This window comes from Nelusetta ayraudi, unplaced genomic scaffold (assembly GCF_046127955.1).
Source record: "Nelusetta ayraudi isolate G7.1 ecotype Tasmania unplaced genomic scaffold, CSIRO-AGI_Nayr_v1 ptg000163l, whole genome shotgun sequence".
NCBI classification, from domain to species: Eukaryota; Metazoa; Chordata; class Actinopteri; order Tetraodontiformes; family Monacanthidae; genus Nelusetta; species Nelusetta ayraudi.
Window position 1 is genome coordinate 577,501 of NW_027466213.1, and position 13,809 is coordinate 591,309.

The 13,809-nt window shown below is 48.8% G+C and overlaps 1 protein-coding gene across 2 annotated transcripts in view; it reads right to left on the reverse strand.

The window, feature by feature from the left end:
* The window catches only part of col18a1a (collagen type XVIII alpha 1 chain a), a 91,407-nt gene that overhangs the window by 41,907 nt on the left and 35,691 nt on the right, over positions 1 to 13,809 (reverse strand). For both annotated transcript variants that reach the window (XM_076014033.1, XM_076014031.1), the window contains exon 2: positions 11,389 to 11,459. In XM_076014033.1, coding sequence (XP_075870148.1) covers positions 11,389 to 11,440 — 52 coding nt within the window. In that variant the 5' untranslated portion in view covers positions 11,441 to 11,459. The remainder of the gene's footprint in view (positions 1 to 11,388; positions 11,460 to 13,809) is intronic.

The window sequence follows — 13,809 nt, forward strand, 5'->3', positions numbered from 1 at the left end:
GCCAGACAACCTGTTGATAGCGCTAAGCTAAGCAAACCACAGGCCTACGCTGCTCCACTCAGCCGCAGTCAGACACACACCTCGCCCTGTTTCTGTTCCCAGGCCTGGCAGCAGTCTGAAAGCTAAGACACGAGCTGGGCGGAGCTGTTGTGGGTGGAGGTGAGAGGTCTAACTCGCCCTCAGGGCGTAAATACTGCAGTGGTGTGGAGAGAAACCTCATTTATCAGCATCGTCGCCTTTGTTGCGGCAGCCGCCAGCAGCGTCACTGTGGAGTGAAAAAAGCCACCGGTCTCAGTTGTTGGCCGACGCCCTGTTTGCTGATTTACACTGATTCCATTCAGTCTGCAGAATCACACAAAGAAAAAGCGCTACAATGTGTGAATGAACGCTTGGATGTCAGCGGCGCTGCTCCGGAAGCCGATGCTGCACCAGTTCCTGCGCTCTCCTTTCTCCATTTTTTGGGTCCGAAGGCAGTGAAACCCGAGCGGTGGCAATTCAATCCTGGTGGTCAGAAACAGATGAAGACCTTTTTTTTTTGTTGCCACAGCGCTTCATTGTGTGCCCCAACAATTGCTGCCACAAAGGCGGCTGACACGTGTTGGAATAGAATTCATCCGACTGCTGGTTTGCACAGTTGTCTTTTTTTCTGGAGGTCACTGAACCTTTGTAGCCTGGAAATGTTCTGACACTTTGGCATAACTTGGTAGATTTAAGGCTTATAAACGTTGCTTAAAAGTCGTGTTTTTGGCTAACAGACATTGGTATGCGCTTTGTTTTCCATTACACCTTTTGTCTAGCTGCCTGCCTGCCTGCCTGACTGACTGACTGACTGACTGACTGCCTGACTGACTGACTGACTGCCTCCCCACAGCTCTGACACGAAGCCGCTGCCAACTACATCGCAATGGCGCAATGGACACGCCCCTTTTCATCAAGCTCAACAGCAGTTTTCGTGCTGTATCATCGGCCATCGGGACGGTTGCTCTGTTTCCTTTTTGAAAACCCAATTTCCAGTTTGTGATTCAGACATGCTTCACAACAGGCATCCAAAACCGCTGGCTGGCAAGAGTGGCTGAGGTATATATATATATATATGTAGATGTATATATATATATACATAGTTTTGTTTTAACAACTCAACGCCAAGCGTCTGCTGCTAACCGCAAAATGTAATTAGCCTGCAGGGGGAGGATTGATACAAAGGTGAGTCAGCTCGTCGAGCCAAGGCCACGTCTCTGATGACTCTGGTGGTTGTTGTTGTTTCACTGTGAACTTCTCCACTGAGGAGCTTCACCTATTTGTTATGAACCAATAACGATACCAGTATTGGGTATTGGTACCGATACCAGGGTTGAGTACTCTAGTAGTACTCATAAAACGTAACATGTCAATACCACTTGCATAATTTTGTTAAATTTGTGTTTGTACTGCAGTGAAACTTGACAGTCGCCCCGTGTTCTAGAAAAACATACACAAAGTGACACAATTCTAGAATTCTAGAATGTGTAATGGTGAGTACCAAAATGCAAGTACTCGTACTCTACTCATCCTGTAAAAAAAAAGTGTTTGGTGGTGTCTGTGAATCCCAAGTTATAAATCACGGAATAACAGCCGGCTTTTAGGTTTGGCCAATTTTACTGTGAATAAGACCAGAAAACCGTCCAGTGAAGTCAAATCAATCAACCTGCTACGGCTTCGCTGTTATAGACCAATCAAACAGAAAACGTCAAATCATCTGAGGGGAACCAGTCCAGTTGCCTCAACTTCTCCCTTCTCCACTAGGACGACCTGGACAACTGAGAACCTTCATAGACGTCTATCTTCTAACGTCTTATTTTTCTGAACCGGCAAGAACACCAAAAATGGAGCAGGCAGTTTTGCGACGGCGTCAGTCACGGGCGTGGATGTCAAGACGGCAGGCAGTGGGTCACAGATGGGAGGCAGAGCAGGAGGACGGCGGAACTCGCTGGACTTGCTGCTGCTTGTCGGCTCGGAGAGTCAGAAGGTGTATTATGGTCGCATTCCAAGAAGTGCTTATATCTAATAAAATAGAGGCCCACCTCTCCGCCGTGTAGACTGTCCACTGACACCACCCCTACCTGCCCCCCCACACCAGCCCCGTTATCAGCATTCTTCAGATTCCCCTGCCAGTCACACGGGGCCATTTATCAACCAACCACCTCAACAACCTCGGCGACGACGCTACCGATGGGGCCCAAAAAAATCGTATCGATTGCGATTCGTGCAGGTTTCCATCCAATATTAGCAATGTGAACGCACCTCCCTTCGCTACGGGCTCCTGGTTGCCGGGTAAGCTAGGTCGCTTTATGGCAGGACGAAAGACAAGAACTCACAGATGAAATAATGTGGTAGTGGAGTGATGAGCAGCGAGGCTCGTGTCCGGGCACGTCGCCTGCCATTGGCTGCGCTCGAGGAAACTAACTGACTTGGTATTTAAAGGCCTGATAGATGAAGATGATGCTTCTTGATTGAAATCCCCCCAACAAAAAAACCCCAAAAGAATTGTTTTATATATTTATCGATGTGGGAGCGACTCTTCCTTTCACCCGTTTTAATGCGTCTTTGAATGAACTTGTAAAATCCCGCAACGGAGGAAAAGAAAAACGCAATTCATGGAGAAAGTTACAGAAGTTCAAAGTATTTTTTTTTAATCCTTTGAAAGGATCCCTGCCTTTGATCATCTCCTCTCAACATTTTCAACAAAAACCCTGGGAAAAAAAAAAGAAGAAGAAAAGACTCACAACTACTGCTATACACCGTCATTACAACCTCACTGAGCCGTTTTCCTCTAGGAGCTCCTGGAGATCCTCTCAGCCGCTGTGAGAGGCCAGACCCTACCTGCCTGCACAGGCCTGGGCTTCACCGAGCTGCCAGAAATGTTGGCAGCCGTACAGATGTATATACGTGTCTTTTCAACAGTCAGCGCAAGCCAAGAAACGGATCCCGCTTCCCTTCCCGCTCCCGCTTGTCTCCCAATTCCACGAGCTCCCGACAAACATTCTGCACCAAGAGTGGTGGGCCGCCAGCGGAAAGAATGCGCACTGCAGATCCCATTTCTGCGTTTGCAGGCTTGCATAAAGGAGGCGACTCTTCAGGTCCGTCCCGTCTCTTTGTCCCTTTTTTTTTTTTTTGGCCCCGCTGGGTCTTTGAACCCACGAGGCCTCACTCCAGTGTCGAGTTTCAGCTTTGCACAGCTCTTCAGGAACATGTCAATGCAGATCAACACTTTGACAGTAAATCTGACCATGAAAGGTTGGTGGGAGGAGGGGTGGTGGTGGTGTGGGGGGGAACACACTTCTACTTCTTCTTCTTCTTCTCTGTCGAGAGGCTTCCTCTTTGCACGGGACGGACTCGTGCACTCGGATCTTTGAAGCCGGCGATGAGGCTGATAGAAATTCCAGCGGTGGAGGATTGAGGATTGAGGATTGAGGATGTGGCTACCAGGCTTCCCTCCTCCTCCGCACAGCAACCATGAAATATGTAAACGCACTCAAGTGGGACATGAAGAGCTGCCTCCGACTGGAACTTTGTCAGAATCACATCAATAACGTCTCAATATTTCATATTCTGCCTCGGAGTTCTCAAGCTTTTTTTTTCCTTCCTCCCCCTCCCAGGCCACCACGCCTCCGGCAGCCCCCTCAGTGGGGAAAAAAAACTGCTGACTAGCTTCTGCACTTCACCTTCAAGTGACACTTTAATCCCCTGTAATGAACGAAATGAGACAACGGCTGGGAGAGGCCGACACTGCCGGCGGTTGGGACGCAGCAGATACAGTGGAGGCGGAGAAGCGAGCGGGGACAAAGAGGTCTTTCATCACCGCAGACAATATCGAGGCTCTCAATTAGTCGGGACCAGACTCGGGTCCAGGGTGCCAGTATTCACCGACCTGCACCCCCCCCCCCACCCTCCCAACCTCCTACCCTCCTCCCAGAGGTCATCAGCCTTCCTCTGTTTCAGCTTAAAAACCCAGCAAAGGCATTTCTTTTCTTTTCTTTTTTTTTTATAATCCACGTGGTTGAGCTTTAGTGAGCGACTGCAACAACTTGATCTAAAGCCAGTGAACCGAGTGAACCTGCAAAGAAAAATAGGAGGGGAAAAAATAAGCAATGAAGCTGCTCACGTGTTGCCGCCAATTCACAAAAAAAAAAAAAAAAAAGATGAAGAGGACATTTTCATTTGTCTGTCGGTCTGATGTCCTCCGACCGTGAAATCCGTGCGATAAAAATCAAACACATGATGTCAGCTGATGTGATCCAATACAGGGTGCAGCGCAGTGCAGTGCAGTGTGCCAAGCGCGGAGTTGCTCGCACCTGAGGGTGTTTACAGAGTGGGCAGCTGGAAACAGCAGCCAAGACAGAAAGCAGACAATAGAACTGACGGAGCGAAACGAAAGAAACGTCTGAAGGTTGACGAGTTGGAAAAAGTCCCATCGAGAAAAGACAACAAACAGAAATCTGGCCGGCTGAACGCCAATACAATTGAAACAGGAAGCGGGAAGGTTGTAAAGGCCTGATGAATGAGGCTGTAAAGAGGACAGGATCACGCCAAAGGTTTCATTGGTCTGCAGGAGCGTCTCGAGTGGTCAGAGTGGGAGGAACCTCAGGTCCGTCTCCTCCTTTGATAAGACCACTGTATCCGTGGCTCGATGTCTAAATGATTAACGTCCTCCTCCTGGTGCCGGCCGTGTTCCTGCTGTTCTGCAGGCGGCTCACTGGACAGCAGCGAGCCGCCTGTGCCTCTGTTAGCAACAGAGGGCAGCCAGCGTTGGTCCCAAGCTCGCTATCCACACAATCAGCAGCATCTGAGAAGCTGAGAGGGCCAAATGTCTCTTCTGGAGGAATGTTCTGACATTGAATCCTTCAACTCTTTTAAGTCTTAAATGGGTTTTCTTCTTTGTGATTTAACAGTGAGCTCCAAATCGACGCGCTCCACCCTCAAGAGGAGGTATTTTGTCTGATGTGGGACTCAGACTCCACTCAGTGAAACTTAAAAAGCAAAGACCTCGTTGTTGGACCTCAGAGAGCGATGCTGTTAAATACAGATGTTGAGGGGAAGAGACTTGATCTCTGAAAACTCTGTAATATCAAAACAAACCAAAGCATTTATAACGAGTACGAAACATCAAGTCCATCGAATCTTTGATCTTCCACGGTCTGATGCGTGTTTGGTTGTTCATGTCAGTTTTCTTCATGTGCGCTATGAAGCTTCACCACTTTGTGACTCAGCGAAGACAATCCATGTCATCGAATCCTTCACCTCAACAAGTCCGACTCCCAGGCGGACCTGAAGGAAGAGTGGGGGACAGCGACTCAGCAAATCCTTCTTTTGTCCCAGAAACTCCTGGGCTTGATGGTAATCTCCCAATCCCACGGGATTCTCCTCAATTCACACCCCCCCACGGGGTGGGATTGTCGGAGGGTAAGTGCCTACGAGCACAGGAGCTCTTGAAGGACGGCTGAATGAGTGGAATTCAAGCATACCTTGAAAAGCGGCCCAAACATCATGAGAGTCAATCAGTAGATAATAAGACGCCGAGTGCGAAAAGAGGGATATAATAACAAAGTGAGGTTTGAAACACACAATGGCATTCCCAAAAGGGGCCTCATGAAACGCTGAATGGTCCATTCATTCATTTAGAAGAAAAAAAAAAAAGCTCTAGGTGGAAGGGTCTGCTTCCATGAGCGGCGCTCACATGTTTTCAACTCTGAATCTGCAAATGATCTATCTAAAAAAAAGAAATAGCACATTGCCTCCAGTATACCATCAACCAGTCCTTGAGTCCATCAGTTCCAGGTCCTGGAGAATAAAAGACTTGTGACAGTATAGATTTCTGCGGAGGGGAGGGTGAAGGTGGGTGGAGGGCGGCTCTCTGGTTTCATGCCTGCCAGTGTCAGTGAGGACAAGCCAACCTGCCTCCCGAGTGCCAGCGAGACGGATCCGGTTTCCTTTTGCGGGCAACCAAATAAGGTTGTGTGGTGGAAAAATCTGCACCTGGACACCATGGAAACCAGAGCGGAGCCGCATCAGCCGCGCAGGCCTGAACCGGGACGGGTTCGAACGAGCTTCACAGTATGAAACCACAAAACTGTCGCGATGATCAACCATTAGTGCTAAAACTGAAAGGGGGGGTGGGGGGTGGTGGGGTGAAGGGGAAGTTTAACCTCTGGAGGTGGAATACTTGCTCCAACACGCTGGCCGATTAGTCCGTCTGCAGAAAAGCTTTGAGACGGAAAACTACTGTAAACCCTTCAATCACCTCTGACTTGTTCATTCTTTATTTCAAGCGGATCTTCATTCCTTTTTTCCTTGCTAAAAACATCCTCTTTTTTTTTCCAGCTCATGCAGACAGGGGGACAAGATAAACTAATAAAGCTTTTCCATCTCGCAGGATCTGCTCAGATCTTCAGAACAAAGCCGCCCAACACGCTGTCAGGTCCTGTCATTTGTAGAACAAGGCAGGATTCACACCTTCCCCTAACTATTAGCCTCGATTATGGCTGGGAAGGACCAGCGGGTAAGTGATGGTTGCATGGCAAACAGGAAAGAGGCGCCGAGATCCGAGGAGAGGGCCGCTGAGCGTTCCATTAGCGCTGGAGACGGTCGGGTGTGCAGAGCCAGCGGTTCCTACAAATCCAACCGCCTTTTTTTTTCTTGAAACACAGGCCAGCAATTACAGGGTTACGGGTTCCTCTGTATTTTGCCGCCGTCAACCCGGCATTTTGACATCAGGGATCGGCATGACAGAGCAGCCGGGCGCACCTGAACGAGCGGTGGGAGCGCATAAAAAACACAAACAACAGCTGTCGGCCGCTTTCAGATGGACGTTCGGGAGCTGGAGAGTCGGAGGACGTTGGAATGGCAAGCCATCAGAGTTGGATTTCGATTCAGTCCTGCTTCATGGCACGCCTCGCTCCGAGGTCAACACCTCGTTTGGCCGCCGTTGATTATGTTGTGATTGAAGATCGGTACGGCGAATACAAGCATGAAAATCACGAAAATCGGCACGGCAACCATTAAAATCCTCCTTTTCCTTGTATTTCCGATGGCCGGACCCCGGCTGGACAACTTCACATTTCACACTGTGTTTGTATTTTGTGAAAAAAAAAAGGTGCAGGAAACACGGTGGATACGTCCCAGAGTTGTATTCCTCCCAAATATCAGATTGAGAGCATAGCTGGCCAATAATGATAACAGTGATGAAATGGATTGTAATTGACAGCCTTTTTAAACTTCTTTTTTTTTTTTGAAGTGGAATTCCTTCCTTAACTTATGAGAAAACCACACATGGCTCAGCTCGGCCTCCAAAAGAGGCTGAATTAGATGACAATTAGGGTGAATCAGTCATCGAACCACAGTGTTTTCTTCAGACAGGCGTCTGACAGATACAGTGTTTCTGTCTTCTGGGACTCCAGCCAGATTTGCCTCCAACCTCCTCCTCCACCTCTGCCACCTAACAATTATGAGGTCAATAGTCGCTGCTTTGAAAGGGTGTGGGCCTTTTTGTATGTAATGATGTAATTTAAAGGCAGCAGGTTTAACAGAACACAGCGGGGATTTGTCTGAAAGCCCCCATTGTTTCGGCTCCTGGATTCTTCTTGGATGAAGATACCCAAAGACGAGTGTTTTTTATTAAAGGTGCAGAAGAAGTTTGAAGAAGCAGGCCAAAAAAAAAAAAAAAAGAAAAATGAACAGGGACTTTGTCTTGAGAAGGGCTTTCTGATGGACGGCACTTTCTGCCAGTTACAAAAACACCTGAGGTTAAAGCCGTCGTGGGATGCGGGAGCCCTTCGGATTCCGCCGAAGGGAACCAGATGAGTCGAGTCATCCAAGCAGGATACGACCGACGCGGTTTGCTCTTGCAAAAACACATCAAAGTTGGAGTAAACTGCACCACCAGTGCATTTCCTCCAGCGCCGGCGCTAACCCTCACATCGAGGCGTTTTTCCGCTACGCTCTCCGACTTTGAAAAGACTCCCAGACACGACTTTTATGAGCTGCATTGTCGCGGATGTTATAACAGTTTTTAAAGAGACCGGAGGGGGATTATAAGATGCCGCCCTCCTCCTTCAACCCAACCACCACTTCAGAGTCGCCTCGTTTTCTGACTATTAACTTGCCGAGTGACACACTAAAGACAGGCCGCGTAACGGGCGATGAGCCCAGGCGCAGGTCGGAAGTGTCTCCAGCATCTCAACAGGAAGGTGTGGACATGCACTTGACTTCCGGAGTCAGGAAAAAAAAACCTCCCCACGAGACGAAAACCCCACGCAGTGAAAGTTTAATGACCTTTTAAATGCGGCTGGCTGTCAAAACAAACGCCGGATGGGCCTTTCAAGCCTGGATGCGAGGCACTTCCAGGGACGTGGACTGGCTGTTAGTCGGTTTACTGACTAGAAAATCCAGGGATTAGACATCACAGGGTTCACTGAGTTAACAGAATCGGTGCACAGTCGCTCCATTTATCGCATCTGGGAATTAGAACGATCCTGAAGGAGGCGCCGACTGCACAGCGGAGCTGGCTGCCCGGCAGCGGTCACCCCGGTCAGGTCGCTACTTCCAGGCCCGCAGACACTGAGCACATTCGCTCATTCCATTGATTCTTTAACGTGATTTGTTTTTCTTCAACGACCAACCAGCCGTGAAAACTACACAAGAGAAAAAATAAGGCTGCTCAGCAATGACCAGCTAATCTTTGCCTTCCTTCTCCAGCTCCTGCTAACAAAACTCAACCGAGTGAGTCACACTAATGACGACCCATAAACTGAGTTTAACATGGAACAAAAGAGTCATCAAGGGCAAAAATAAAAATAAAAAATTGCCTCCAGGAAGCTCAGCTGAGGTGCTTGAGGAATCGTTCCGACTCCGACTGTCCCAACACACCTTCTCTGTCATGTTTAGCTTTAAAACAATGACATCATGGAAAAAAAATGAGCATTGGTGAAAAGGAAATATGTGGATGTATTGTATTATACAGCTCTTGTGTTCAGTCTGACTTCTGTATCAAAAGTTTCCTCTTGCTCGATTTCTGTCTCACTTTAATTTGTCATCTCTGCTATTCGGCGCCGCCTCTTCCTCTACTTGGCCACCTGCCTCAAATAGCTGTACGCTAATCCCACGTTGGATAATTTATCCATTTGTTTACCCACTGATCCAGTAGATTTCCAAATACCTGCAACTAACAGTTATAAAAGACCACCGTCCATCATCTCCACCTACAACTTTGGCTCTCATTCCAGTTATGCCCAGAAATGTGGATCAGGCAAGGCAACAACACATTTGACAGCAGCAGCAGGAGGACGAGGAGGAGGACGGAGGTTCAGACCTTCATCCTGGAGACTCACCACACGTTGGAAAGCAGATGTTTTTTTTTGTTTTTTTCCCCCTGCACATCCTGCACTGACGTGTCAACACACGCTCGACAAGGTTGCTTTGCTGCAGACCAGCCGTCCCATCGGCCCGTCTCCCACCGAGAAGTCACAGAAGAAACTGGCAGCTAATCTCAGGCCACTTAATACTTTACAGTGGATGCAAAATGACCCACTCTGTCTCTCTACTTTGGGGGGATTTGAGTAAAAAAAAAAAAAGTTTTGTTATCCTTCTAAAGCACAATGACACTCTGCTCTACTCCTCTCAAGCCCCTGCGCTGGAGAGGAGAAAACCCCAAAGCCTGCTGCAGGGATTTCTTTTTAATGTGGCATCTAATTCAGCCATTAAAAGGCCCAGTGGGGTGTCGCCCTGCAGCCGCTCCCCTGCCCCCGACTCGGACCTGCTGCTCCCCTCAGGCAAAATCACGCTGGGTGCATGTCAAAGATCACATGACAATAGGGATTCCTGACCCAGCCAGGGAGCGGGAATGAATCAGACCTAATTCAAGCATGTCGCAGGCAGCCAGAAGCGTTGCTCCCGGGACCGAGTGGCCGCTCCTTTCAGCCGGGGACACACACAGACAGGACGGAATTCCTGGGAAACCAGATCCAGCTACTTGCAGCTTTTGATAAATTTAGTCAGTCTCTCAAAGACATGAGAGGAAAAAGCCATCCGGGATACAAAACATAAAACACAAGAAGCAAATAAATAGTCTAATCAGTGTCAGCCAGCTTTAATTTGGAGCAGAAGACAAATCAGGAGTAACACAAGCGCCTCTGCCTCCTCCCAGCCTTTGAACGTTAGCCTCTCTACTGCTGCTGTTGCTCCCAGCCAATGAAAAATTAATTCATTCGTCCTCTCAGTGTCCCTCTCACCGTCACCTGGCAGCCGCGCACCGTTCCGGCTGAGTTGTAGCCAGAGGTAAAACCAGGGTTTCAGGGGACAAATTACCCACAAGGAGCGGAGACATTTCATCAAAATGGCCCCTTTGTTTGAACGAGCTGATATAAAACAGCTGGAGAAACACGCAAGTACCGGTGCAGAACCAGGTCACAGGACTCAGGAGGGGAGAAAAGCATCCTCCAGTTGTTTAGACGCAGCTGCTACAAACAAACAAGCGGTTGTGGTCAGAAGCAGAGCGGTGGGCTCTGGAGCTGCGGTGGACTTCGGACTTGAAATTCAGCTTGGAAAAACCACAATGACCTTGGTGGTGGTGGTGGTGGGGGGGGGGACCACGCGGATTCTTCCTCTTATCAACTGGATTATTGTTGCAAGCCAGTGTGTTAAAGGCTTGTTCAAGGCAAACAGTGGCATATAAATGAGGTATGTATTCATTTAGTGGCGCAGCAGTGGAAACCCTGAGCCGACAACTGAAGCAAACAATGACAATCGAGTTGTGCGACCGACTGAAAACACCTACTTTAAAAAAAAAAAAGAAAAAAGAAAAAAGAAAGAAGAGAAAAAGAGCAAAGGCCAGCGGGTGAGTTTCACTGACTGCACTGCAGGTTTTCATGGTCCTCATGTCGGGATCCTTCATAATGAATAACCCTGTGCAGCAGAGCGTTATAGCAGCAATGAATGGGCGACAGAAAAATGCAACCCAAGCTGCAGGAGGACAATGTGGCTGACATCATGGACCCGCACAGAGGAGCCCTTCACGTCCCCTGCAGGAGCTTCTCTCACCCACACATTTTTGGGAGCAGCAGCAGCAGCAGCAGACGCAGCAGCAGCAGCAGCAGCAGAACACGCGCTGCTGTGACTTAATTCCCAGCAGGTCGGCAAGACAAACCTTGGCCGCTCATCTGCAACACCGGGCTAAAAGTTGGACAGCGACAAGCTGAACAAAGGATTTCCAACAGCAACCAGAGGTTGTTTTTTTTTCTGCCTTGAGCGGAGAATCAATCCGGCACGAGTTTGATACAAAGTTGAAAGCAAACCGACGGCGCGCACGTGCGCAAAAGTTACAAACATTCAATAAAAAGAGAAAGAGGTTTTTCTTACCTGGCCACGGCGATGCAGATGTAGACACGACGGAGAGGACGCAGCAGAGCATAAACTGCAGCCAAGAACACCTGTGGAGGGAGGGAGGGAGAGAAACTCCATCTGCGCTCTCAACTGCACCGGCAAGAAGAAAGAAAGACAGAAAGAGAGAAAGAAAGAAAGAAAGAAAGACCTAAATAAAACAAGGCGCAGCGGAACCCTACCTCATCTTCATCTCTTCTGTCAGCAACCAGGAGTCGACATGGATTGTGGGAGGTCGGTGTGGAGGGTCGCCGCGACTCGGGCTGCTGCTGCTGCTGCTGCTGCTGCTGCTGCGACTCGCTGCTGCTCAACAGCTGATGGAGACGCGGCTGGAGGCAGAAGCAGAAATGTTGGAGGGCGAGCAGCGACCTGCAGGAGGCCGAGCACAGCGGGGACTTCCGCCCGGTCCTAGAGAGCACGGCCCGCCTCCGGCGTCAAGACCCGGACCGGTGTGCTGCGTCGTCATCAGCAGGGGGCAGTGTTGGAGCGCTGCTGCTGACGCGCCGCTGGAATTGTAACGAGCGGTGTCGACGGTGACAGAAGCTGTAATTTCATCAGTAAAAGCTGCAGCAGTATTAGCAGTGGTCGCAGTGATACTAATAGGCAGTCATACAGTCCTCGAATGTACTAATACCTGCAATCTGCAGTCCAGGGAGGGGAAATGGCAAATGTATGGGCAGCATAAGCACCAGTTGTCGCACTTACTATAGTGGAATTAATAGTAATGGTAGTAGAAGTAGTAGTAGTAGTAGTAATTGTGACTGCTGATACATAGTATTAATATTTCATATTAATATTTATAATATTAATAGCAGGCGACACGGCGGTGCAGTGGTTAGCAGCGCTGCCGCCTCACAGAAAGAAGGTCGCGGGTTCAATTCTGGGGCCTGGGACCTTTCTGTGTGGAGTTTGCATGTTCTCCCTGTGTCTGCGTGGGTTCTCTCCGGGTTCTCCGGCTTCCTCCCACACTCCAAAAACATGCATGTGATTCTAGATTGTCCGTAGGTGTGCATGTGAGTGTGAATGGTTGTTTGTGTCTATGTGGCCCTGCGATGAACTGGCCACTTGTCCAGGGTGCCACCCTGCCTTCACCCTAAGACAGCTGGGCAGAACCCCTGACCCTGAATAAGAATAAGTGGGTATAGAAGATGAATGAATGAATGAATATTAATAGCACTAAATGTAATTTTTTTCCCCCAGTGGTAAGATTTTCCTCTTAAGCTCTGCTCTCAACTCACCTGTGTGTGTGTGTATGTGTGTGTGTGTGTGTGTGTGTGTGTGTTTGGGGGCGGGGGGGGGGGGGGGGACCTGTGTAAACTCACTTGTGTGTTTCCACCGGAAAATCCACCGCCTTTCGGGCAGAGTTTGTCTTGTCACTCAGCCTCTCGAGCCCCAAGCACACAAGAACGGACTTGACAAAATAAATACCCCGTGAAGCTCCACTCTGGAGGCCGTTTGCTTTGGGACGTCACGGTGAGGGGTGACGGAAAGGTGAAGGCTTCATGTGTAAATCAGACTTTTGTGCCTGGAGCCACGGAGAGAAGGTCTGAAGGTCCCTCTGTACCTTTGGAAGTTATTGTTATCAATCAGTTACATGCTTCCAAGGAAACAGAATCTGCATTTTACGATGTTGTCTTACTTGAAGTGACACATGGGAATAAAAACCCGGCTTTTCAACGGGTCACACAGGCCAATCCCCCAGCTTGAACATTTAAATTAATAACCGTGAAAATGTTATGACGATGTCTTTAATCGACTGTGTGACATTGACGAACAATGACCAGGAGGGGGAAGTATTGGGTTTAAGATTCACATAGGACCTGCTATAATGGATTAATGGAGCTGGTGAAGAGGCTGTAAATAAAGACATTTGCGGTCACCAGTTGGCCATGTACACTGTGAATTGTTGCTCTTTTTAATTGACGCTTTGTTTTCTTTTAATTTCCTAAATTTACTAAATGCAAAAACGAAAACTTAAGAAAAAATATCAACATATCAATTTGGGGCATTCTGCAAAATCCACTTTTTCTAGTTTTAGTTCCCCCTGCGGTGCCATGACAGTTGCATCTGTGGCCACAAAGGAGCTGGACAAGGCACGTGTCTGTGTGACCTCTCTTGGCTTTTGCTTTGTGCGAAAGTGAGTTTATTTTTCCAGGAAAAGTCTCCGGGTTCACGTACTCCCTGTTGTCGCCCTCCCGGCTTCTGTCTCGACATGTTCGCAGCTCAGTGGATTTCTGCCGCTCTTACATTCCAGTGTCACAGAAAGAAAAGGAAAAACCAAATGTTGAATGAGACGTAGCGGCGTTGACCTGTGCAGGTGGGCGTGGCCAAGCACAACAACGGCGAGATGAATTAGTCACATCCAGACGCGAGGTCAACAGGTGGCATCGCTTGGCGGAA